Source organism: Mya arenaria, chromosome 12, assembly GCF_026914265.1.
Source record: "Mya arenaria isolate MELC-2E11 chromosome 12, ASM2691426v1".
NCBI classification, from domain to species: Eukaryota; Metazoa; Mollusca; class Bivalvia; order Myida; family Myidae; genus Mya; species Mya arenaria.
The window spans coordinates 58,358,898-58,370,365 of NC_069133.1; the positions used below are offsets into that span (position 1 = coordinate 58,358,898).

The 11,468-nt window shown below is 33.6% G+C and overlaps 1 protein-coding gene across 7 annotated transcripts in view; it reads left to right on the forward strand.

The window, feature by feature from the left end:
* Positions 1 to 9,558, forward strand: part of LOC128211537 (fibronectin type 3 and ankyrin repeat domains 1 protein-like) — a 63,629-nt gene extending 54,071 nt beyond the window's left edge. For all 7 annotated transcript variants that reach the window (XM_052916445.1, XM_052916441.1, XM_052916443.1 and 4 more), the window contains 5 exons: positions 761 to 826; positions 1,383 to 1,597; positions 4,915 to 5,087; positions 5,706 to 5,750; positions 6,315 to 9,558. In XM_052916445.1, coding sequence (XP_052772405.1) covers positions 761 to 826; positions 1,383 to 1,597; positions 4,915 to 5,087; positions 5,706 to 5,750; positions 6,315 to 6,371 — 556 coding nt within the window. In that variant the 3' untranslated portion in view covers positions 6,372 to 9,558. The remainder of the gene's footprint in view (positions 1 to 760; positions 827 to 1,382; positions 1,598 to 4,914; positions 5,088 to 5,705; positions 5,751 to 6,314) is intronic.
* Positions 9,559 to 11,468: the final 1,910 nt, after the last annotated feature.

Here is an 11,468-nt window from a genome sequence, read left to right on the forward strand (position 1 = left end):
GAAGTTGTGCAGAATATAAACATGAATAAAAAATATTTTAAAATTTTAATTGATTAAATTTAAAAATTACATACAAACAAACATAAGAATGTTGTTTTGACTGTTTTATTTTTCAAAGAATGTCAAACTCTGCTAAAATTCTGTTAACCAGTCTAGTCTCCTAGAATCGTCAGGAACATGCTTTGTTCTGTTTTTAATTTGACAAACAAAACAGTTTAATCATGTAAACAAAATGCGGCACCAAATTTGGACAGAGGGGCTTTTAGTGTTATCTGGTTTGAGCTGATAAATCCAGTTTTGTACTTGAAAGTATAATCCATAGAATGGTTTTGTACTTGAAACTGTAATCTATAGAATGGTTTTGTACTTCAAGATTATTCTCTTAGAGTACTTAATTTTGTTTTAAAGTTTTATTGGTAGTAAATGCAGTCTGATGTCTATTGAAGACTTGCTTTATCTTATTCTTGTGTTTCCCTTATCTCCTTAAATAACAGTTACAGCTTTCATTGCTTTAGAGAAATTTATCATTTAAAATTAACTTTTGTAGGCTTAATAAGTTTCTTTTTTTGTCTCAACTTCAGAAACATATTATTTAAGAAAAAAGACACAACAAAGCTAGGGAATGATTATAATATGATAAGCAATTAGCAGACCCCATTCAGACCTGATATAATAAATTGAACTCCTACACACTGACCAATTTCCTATCTGACTTAATTCAGCTGCAATGAATGACCGTACTGTTTTGTGTGGTTTTCAGTTCCGTTGAGCTGCTCTTGAAATATGGTGCTGATGTTCATCTGAAGAACGATGCTGGAAAAACTGCGTAAGTACTCCAAAAAAGAGAGCCTAATTAAGCTTTAATGAACGAAATACATAGTTGGCTATGATAAGTGAAATGACCCCTTTTGATTTTGAGATCAGTATGTCAAAGGTCAAAGTCGTGACCTTGAGGGAAAAAAAAACAGTTTGCTCTCAATAAATGAACATCCTTTGGACTCAGGAACTTCATACTTGGTATGCGAGCTGGTCATAACTAATAGACTAATAACTAATAGATAACCCTTATTGATGTAAGAGATCAGTAGGTCAAAACTCAAGGTCGTGATGACCTCAGGTGAAAAGCAATAAGTTGGCGGGTCAATAAGCTGTTTAATGGTTTCCGCTCAATATCTGAGCGCTCGGACTCAGGAACTTTATACTAGGTATGCAAGTTGGTCATGATTGGTAGATGGTTAGAACTGGCTTAAGGAGTATTCTATTTACAAAAATATAAGTTATATTAATTAATACATAAGTATCAGAATGTAAATAATTGCACTAGCAAATTAGAAAACAGCCCACAAAATGTACCCACTTAACACATTTCTACCCTTTTCCAGGTTAATGCTAGCGTGTTATTCGGGCCAGCTAGACTCAATTAAGGTTCTTCGAGCGAATGGAGCACGTTATAATGATTTTGATCGAGGCGGGTCAGCACCGATTCACTGGGCGGTTGATGGAGGGAATGTCAAGTTGCTTGATTGGATGATTCAAGACGGTGCCGACGTCAATCTACGGGATCTGAACTGTGGATGGACACCTCTTATACGATGTGGTAGGATATAATTGTTTAGCTTCCTTTTGGGTATTTGGAAAATTGTAAGGGTTTCATAGTTTGGGTGTCATCAGCATTGTTCTCGTTGTTCGCATCTTTATGGTAACCACATCACAAATCATTGTTGATAATTTTCAATACAGCAAAATATATACACTTATTAACCATGGCAATAAGCGTACTTGTGGTAAGTCCCGCTACTCCGACTAAAGTATTAGGTGAGTAATGCACAGTGATCAGAAGAGGGAAAATGGCAAACCAGGATATCCACTTGTGATCCGAACTGGATTCAAACTGAATTTCATTAATATTTCAAAGGATTGATCTTCAATGAATGACTCCTTGTTTTTCACTTGATCAAATATGCATGTTCTGCAATCATAAGAGCAAGTCTTAAGGCTGTCTGCTTAATTAAGGGCACTTTTGAATTATAGCAAGCACCAAATAAAGTCCTTGGTAAACAGTAGGTTGAGCTTTATTGACTATTTCTCTTGATAAATCAACCTCCATTGCTCCATTTATGTATGGGAGAAGAATGTCTTAAATTGACAATTTTATACTCTTTGTGAGTATAATATAACTGTTGGGAAGAATTGTTTCTGAATTCCTGTTATAGAATGGTCACTTTGTGCGTATATATGTGTACCAGCTGAACAGATCAGCTGCATTGCCGCTAGCTACCTTTGTAACTTGTATCTAAGGAATAATATTTGATAATTATTTGATTTAAACAAATTCCAAACCTCACAGCGGTCAATACAGGTACATTTCAAGTATGACCTTGTGTTTATCATTTGTCATCTAGTATGATACAAAGCAATACTAAGTTGACAAGAGTATTCAATTCAAACAAAGATGCTGACTTTCATGACCCCTAAATGACTGAATTAGTAGATATTACTGAGATATAACTTGCTAAGCAAATATCCCTATCATTTCCAGTAGCTGAAGTGTTTGTTTGTCTTGATTAACACCTTTTCGTGAGTATTTGCTCCGATTATTTTGTCCTCAAAGAATGTTTTGCTTTATAGTTTTATCAGATAAGTGATATATGTTGGAGAGAAATGGTCAACTGAAGTTATGATGGTTGTTGACAGTGTTGGTAATGGTGGCATCGTACCTGCAAGTCGGTTATCTTATTGTCCATAACATGGAAACCTGTCGAGATATCTCAATGAAACTTGGCACTCATGTTGATTTATACCAATTTATTTTGATTGTGAAGACAGCCGTCACACTCAAGTGCATTGCTATGGTAGAGACCAGTAATGCTGTCTGCTTTGGAAGGGAAAAAGAGCATGCCCATGGCCAGGCTTGATCCCACAACCTCTTTTGTGAGAGGCCGACACTTATACCACTACAACTCTCTCACCCTCTATACACATGTTAACAACACAACATGTCCTGAAACATGGAAAAAAATTATAGAAGAAATCACCGCAATTATTAAGTGCAATAAAAGAGCATTGGCATGTGTTTACTGTGCAGGTGTTGAGTGTTTGAACGTCATAAATACCCAACTGAGCCCAAGCCTCAGTGCAGAAGGAATTCCATGGAACATTAGCAACTGTCAATACTTAATGCTCAACATTTCTGATTGTCAATTTCGTTTTGAGTGCCAATAGAGCGATGACCTCATTATGATAAGTGTTGTTTTGGATTGCTATCTACGTGATCTTTGTCACAAACTCTTTATTGCATATCCCATAAATCCTCTGTAGATGTAAACACTTTTGCAGAGGTGCTCCCTTTTTTATGACAAGCTGATATTGATCCAGACACATTTTCAAACTTACGTGTGTAATTATCTCTAGAAATCAAACAGAATACTTACGTTGAAACGCTTTCAACCACTGCAATATTTAGATCCAACCCAATTCTTGTTATAAAGTGTCTTACTTAATTTCTTTTGCATCAGCATTTAACTCATAGAAGCTTTTCATTGTATGGTCCACATCTGTCATCTAAATGCCAAGTTGGTGGTCTGCCTGGGGTCAGAATAAGCACCAGCCTGCAAGTGCCTTTCTGGTAAAATATATGCTGAACTTGCTTAAGTTTAAGTTTTTACATAGCTGGGCTTGTTGAAACTTTTGAAATCCATTATGAGCTAAGAATTCAGGCTTGTTTATTTTAAAGTGTTTTATCCATGACAGGTCAAAATTCAACATTTGATAAATGTGCAGATGTCAGTAACAAATTTAGTGTGCATTGACATATTACATTCTATCAAATCTTGAAATATTTTGGTAAATAAAATATTATAAAATTTTGTGTAGTCACTCACTTTAAGAAATTGAAATAAACTCATTATGCCCATCAGCAACCATTTGTATAAAACAGGTTTATTCTTGGGGGGGGGGGGGGGGGGGGGGGGGTCTTGAAAGATTGCAGAATAGGTCATTTCACATCAAATTTCTGTTGAAATAAATAACAAATTGGATAACTTTATCTATAATGTGTTTTGGGTAATTTATTTTACGTATCATTATCAGTAAGAAGGACCTTAATTTATATTTTGGGTCGCAAGGAATCAAAATTTAACATAATGACTAATGGCAAGATAACAAACACCTTAATCGTACATCAAGTACCTTTACAAATAATGATTGAGCCATAAGACTGATTTAGCCCACCTTTGACGAGATTTATTTAGCACATCATCCCAAAAACAGAACATCAAAGAAACAAACTTGCAAGAAAAGAGCCCGATATATTTCAACTGAATGTTTTTTTGGGAACATAGTTTAAATATTCTGTAACATTAAATTTAAGCTACCGATTGGTGTGCGCATAAAACAGTTCATGGAATTGGAGAACACAAGTGCTCTTGCTTCTCATTGTTTGAAGTCTACTGGTTGAAAGCTGATCAATTTGTGACACAATAACAGAAATTACCTTAAATCGGTCTTATCTGATCAATGAATTTATGAGCCTTTTTTCCATTATTACCAAGTTTGGTCAGAATGGAAAAGGACAAGGTAGATAACCAGCTATATTGCTTAGTCACTTGAGAGTTATCACCCTTTAATTATAGAAATTACTTAAAATCTTTTCTGATCAAGAGCCTAAGAAGCCTTTATTCAATCATTACCAGCTTTAGCTCACTCAAGAATTATCGCCCTTAAATTATATTACAGGAATAATCTAAAATATTTCTTGTCCGATCAATAACTTTAAAAGAATCATCACCAAATTGGTCAGGAGTTACTGCAGACAGGTGCTGATATGAATGCCCAGGGAATAGCTGGCAAGTCGGATCCTATGATGGTAACAAACAACACCTAGATGTTAGAACTTCTCATATTCTTTTCTTTCAGCATCAGTTTCTGGTCACCGGGATATTGGGTTATCGTTACTGCAAGCGGGTGCAGATATCAATGCCCAGGATAAAGACAGCAAGTCAGCTCTTATGATCGCCATCATCAATGGTCACCAGGCCCTGCTTGAGGTCCTTCTGAAGAAAAACGCAAACATCAAGTTAAAAAATGAGGTAAGGGACTTTTTTGTGTCACTGAATGATTAGGATTTTAAGAAAACAATGTCATTATAAAGGATGCTTTAGATTGAATTGATTTTGTTTTTCAATATCTACATTTACTTTGTCTTTCATATAAAGAAAACTTGATGTTCATATTGTATAACCTGCAAGAGATTATGATCTCATTTCAATATTGCGCTCTGATTGGATTAGTGTGACGTCATTTAACCAATGATGCATGTCATTGCCATTATTGGCTGTTCTTTTATACAAACATTTATTATCGGTAATTCTTTAACACTAAATACAAAATTGAGGTAAATTCTAGGTATTTTTAATTGTGATAAATAGTTATTTTAAACTAAAATGTAGGGATTGAATAAAATGGATGAATAAAAAGCATTGTGTGATATTAAGCATAATAGCTTTGGTGTTTTATCATTGTAGGGTGTGGCTTCATGCAATTTCTTTCTATTGGCCTTAACTCAGAAACTGTTCAAAACTTTTTACTTACCCTATAAATGCAAATTTATACCGTTTGATAATCAGAGAAAAGAATGATGCAGTCCATCATTTAGAGTTGCAATGATTTTGTTGTCATAGTTAGTATTTCATTGCTATCCTTTTCAGTTTGGCAAAACGGCATTTGACATGGCAGTTTCAATGGAGAAGAGGGTGAGAGTCTTTATTCTATATGGCAGTCATTAAAATAATACAATTGTATAAGAAACCCGAAGTCTCACTTTACTACATGTATGTGGCTTCAAACATAAACAAGCCCTGGGCCCATGTTCACTTACATGTTGAAGTATACCGGGTATGTTGATTTTTAAATTAAGACCTTAAATGTTCACTTTACCAATGCACAGGGCTTGCTGTACTATTATATTAGCCACTGCTCATGTGGTAGTGGGGATTCAGATTGTTTTCAGGGGGCATTTTCATTTCATTCCTGTAAACATTTGACTGTACATCAGAATTATAATTTAGATAACAAATTCATATGTAAGTAGTTGGTTTGGAAATGATATGGCTATGAATCTAGGTTATAAGCTAATATTGAATTTTGAAGAGTCCGGCAAGTATTAAACTAGGACAGTTTTGGTTTGGGATCATTCCAACTACTGTACCATGAAAGGGCTGATTTTTAATATGCATTTTATCACATTGTCATAGTAATGTTACATCTACGCTATTTATTTATTGATTGTTCTATATTTGTAATTTTATCATTTGCAGAGAATCTTGAAGACACTAACAGACCACATGGAAGCAAAAGGAATAAAGACGTATTGACCCCATCCACCAAGTTACCATGGCAACAAGGGACTAACACAAACCACCCTGCAATATTCAGTCAACACATCTCATTTCATGTGATCTGCTGCAAAACTACAATTCTGTGGAACTTGCTATTAACTATATGATTCAGTTACTTTTATGAGGAAAGTTTTTTAGAAACCCCAAAGTTGACAGTCTTTTGCAGACTTTGTTGTTTAGTTCATTCTTTTCAGCAGTCGTCAATCTGTGATATATTTATCATGACCAGCACCAATATCAATTTTTTCACAGTATCGCATGGTTAAGATATTTAATGGTTTTCATTTTGAATTCTGCAATTTACAAGTAACATTTCATACCATAACATATTTGGCTGTGGTCTCAGCTATGAAAATAATGTTATCAAAGAAAAAAAATTGCAAATGAACTTACAAAAATGCTTGTCAATCAGTTAAACGAAGTACATTAATATTGCAATTGAGCATTGTTGATGAGGTCATGTTATACCGCCTAAACTAGTAAGTACGGTCACATATAACATTCCAAAGAGCATTAAAGTTGTGTTTGTGAAGTTACAGGTCTGCCTGTCCTGGGCTGTCATATCAGTGGCACACCAAAATGCCTTTAGATTTTAGATTCAGCGCCCTCTGAGGGTTTTTCCCTGCTACTTATACATCCATTACTCGTTTTTTGATGTTTACAAAATAAAATCATTGTGGATTTCATACCCTGGAACCACTATTTCTATTTGCAAACTAGTATTTCTGAAACTCAGTGAACTATGAATTTGTCCAGAAAAAAGATGTTGAACTTAAAACCATTGAAAAAATAGTTATGTTAAGACGCAAGGGTCTGATTATAACATGTGTTTTTAGATATGCAATTTTTAAATGTTGTAAATGAGCTATTTGGTTCTCAGTTATTCATTTCACCGAGGTTTCTGTACCATGTTCAAAATATGTTGTCCTCTTTTTACAAGACTATTTTTTTCATCCTCAAGTGCTATTGTAAATACTGCTTGTCAAGGTTACTTTCAGTGATTTATAATCGTTAATTTGATTTATTCTCCATAGATTGAATGAAGAGAGATCATTTATTGGTTCAAAAATGATTAAGGCAATTTAAACTTCCACTGTTTATCATCTTAAAACTATGTTAAGCAGCTCTAAATAACTTTAAGAAAAAACAACAACCTTGAGTTGTATCTGGGCGTTTTTGTTGGTTATAAACGGGTTTCAGTTTTATATCGGTTTCATGAACTGTGCATTTGTTGTTACAGTTTCAAATAAAAGCAAAACCAGTTTTATCATTTTTTTTAATGAAAACCGAAACCCGTTTTTCGAAACTATCGAAACCCCTACCGGAGGCGGTTTTATCGGTTTGTTCTATCCAAAAACTAGTTTACTTTGAAACCAACATGGCGGAAAGTGATCAACCACGTTTGTTGAAACTCAATCCTTTTGATAGCAATGCCTAACAATGGGCAAATAAGCTAAATGAATTGATAAAGGTTATATTTATAATTAGAAATACTGGCTACATGCAGTAGCTCTACCGTGTTGTTTAAACTGTACACAAAACCATGCATTTGTTACTTCAAGCCAAACTATCAAAACCGAGTTCGAAACTGCTGAAACCATTGACACCAAAACTGAAACTGGTTTGGTATCAACAAAAACGCCCTCTGTATTGTGTCCACAATCAATATTGGAAATTAAAATAAAGTGAATGAACCTTTGTCAGAATGCAAGGTGCTTGTACACCATTGATGAATGAATGAGATTTCATCTGAAGGCTGATTGGTCTGAACATCACATACTACACGCTAACTGATGTTTCTTATCATTATTGGACATTTGTGGTTAGCTCATACATGTTCATGTGTTGAAATCAGAATCATATAACATAGATATCTGTCAACAAATTCAATGTTAAAGTCTTCTTAATTTAAGTGTGTTAAGGAGTGTTTTGATTGTTGTTTTAATAGAGTTATGATTGCCTACATTCCACTGTATGAGATTTCATATTTGTTTTATTACCATACAAAAGTGTTCTTTACCTTTTACTACCACTATGACATGAATCTGTCTGTATAGAGATATGTACATGTTTTGTATGTGTATATGAATGTACATGTATGTTAGTGTCTCTTTGTCTGAATTCATCTATGTAATGTTCAAAGTTTACCTGTGGATGATAAACATGCAAATTTACATGTAGAAGAATGTCTGATTGTGGCATTGTGTTTTTTTCTTCATTTGTTGAATGCCTAATACTGTTAAAATATCATGGCCCCAATTTCTCAATCTTAAAAAAGGATCAAGCTTAGAGCTGACTTATTTTGATCTGGTAAAGTTGTAAAATTTTCACCTTTTAAGGAGTTTCTAGACGTTCATGGTAAATTATTTTTATAAAGTCATGATAAAATTTTTGTTTATAGAATCAAGTAGGTAATTTGACTAACTGAAATATTATACCGAAACATGTTACAAGTAAGATATTCCAGAAATTGGGGCCAGTGTTTTATCAAAGAAATGTTGTTGTTTTTCCAAATTTGATTTATAATAATAAGTTGTCACTTTGTCCAATAGTTTCTGTGATAAATGATTTCAATGTTTAATTCCGTCCATAACTTTATACCAGTATTGATGGCCAATATTTAGTGTGACATCTGAAGTTAAGTTTGAACTTTAAATTGTTCTATTTATTTTTATTTTGTACAAATTCATCCTGAATGCATAAAAGGGAAGTAACTGCAGTTTAATTTTGTATTTACTTTTTAAGGATGTTCAAGTAATATATTTATTAATTAAAATGAAGCAAACTTGACTCAATTTCATAATGGTCTGATGTCATTAATTGTTTAGATAACATTTTAACATAAAACAAGTTCTAGAAAAATCAGAATGAAAGAAAAAACACTGACATTGTGAAGTGTTAACTTGACATTTATAGCAAGGTGATTTTACCATAACTTCTATCTCGTAATGACTAGAACCACTGTCCAATGTTGTGGCTATTTGTTAACAAGTGCCAACCTTTACAGATCTAGAATTGATGTCAGATTCTTTCAGAAACTTATTGACATTGTTTGAGTTTTATTTTATCAATAAAGAATCTTTCCGATTTCTTAATGCATATTTTTCATTGTTAGATATTTTAAATGGTTGATTAATACGGAAAATAAATTTGTACTAGTTCATTGGTTTGACTTTTTTCTCTCCTTTCAGTCAGAATTGCATCCACTTAGTCTCAATGAAATTGATAATATGGAAACAAATGGAAGATCCATTTCAATGTATTGCAATCGGTCTGATTGTGCACTTTTATACTCTTAATTCAAAATAAGCTCATTGCAAAGAACAAATCCACATATTACTTTGTATGTCACCTTCAATGGTCTCATATTAAAGTTTCTATTTGTTGCTCTTTGTACAAAATTAGAGATTTGTGAATTGAATCTTATACAAGTTTTGGCCAAATGCAATGCTCAGGGCAGAGTCAGGGGTATGGCCGTTCACATTACTGAAGGTTGATGCTTCTACAAATGGTAAACAAAGATTAATCAGATATGAAAACAACAAGAAACTGCTATGATATAGAATTATGATTCTATTTGTAAACTTATGAATAGTGGAGTTGCTGCAGACGATACCGACCAGTAATGAGATGCTGATGACAGTTCAGATCTGAATTGTGATTATATCTAAGACCAATGATAATGAAGGTAACGTTAATGGCATTATGTTTGTGAGTAAGAAGAAATTTTAGCTCTACTAAAAAATTTGAAGAATAATAAGGTTATACTACTCGCCTCGGCTGTTTTAGCTTCCGCATCACTTATAACTCCAATACCCTACATTCAATTCACTTAATACTTCACACAGTTGTTCAGAACCATCACACAATGAGATTCCATAACTCCATATTATCCTTAATACAAGTTATGGCCCCTGATTGACCTAGGAACATAAGTTTAAGTTTAAGGGCGCATTGTGTCAGGTTAAAGTTTAAGGGCAAGTTTGGATTCTAATTAATAACTAATTACTTCTTTTTAAAATTATACTTCTAAATTATGGCCCTTGATAGACTTAAAAAAGTTTGGTTAAAGTTTTTAGGCAACTTTAGCTTTTTACTCAGATTGCAAATACTGTTCATTCAATGGCCTTCATACATGATCTTTACACATTAGCCATCACACAATCACGTTACACAATTAACCCTAAATACAAATTATGGCCCTTGATTGATTTTTTGTTTTGCTTTTGACAAGCACATTTTTATCTTTTAAACCAGGTTTTCACAAAATGAAACCTGGTTATTGGAATGACGTACATAGTTGTTTAATTTTAGATAGGTTTGACAAATGTTTGAGTTTATGGAGACCTTTCATGGAATTTCATTTGGGCCTCCAAGGGTCAAAGTCAAGGTCACTGTCACTAAAAAAAAAAAAAATAGTTGGTGCTAAATAACTTTAATTAGGGTTGACATATTGCAACTAAACTTGGTATATCGAAAGAGTTTATAGAGACCTTTAATGGGATTGTGTTTGAGCCCTGAGAGTCATGAGTAAGGTCAAGGTCACTATTATTAATAGAAAATGGTTAATACTGAATAACTTCAGTAAGGGTAGCTTAGTAATATAGGAACAGTTAATGGAGACCTTTCATGGGATAACATTTTGAGCCTCTAGGGTCAAGGTCACTGTCATTAAAAATAGATTACCATTTGTTACTGAATAACTTCAGTTAGGATTGACAAATTGTGACCAAACTTGGCAAGAGTTAATGGCAGACTTACATGTGATTGCATTTGAGGCCCCTGGAGTCAAGGGTAAGGTCACTGTTACTAAAAATAGAAAAAAACAGTTGAAACTACATGTATATCTCACAATGAAGACTGAAGATCTGTCAACAAGACAACCTTTTTTCATTCTGCAGCATTTCTTGTTTACTTTTTACTTTTATTTTTTTTATTGCTTTTCACAGGCAGATATCACTTCATAATTGTACTCATTTCTAAGACAAAGGCAGTTAATAGTTATAATCACGCTGTCCTATGACAGCTCTTGATATTATATGTATTCCCTGTTGTTAATAGAGATTAATTACT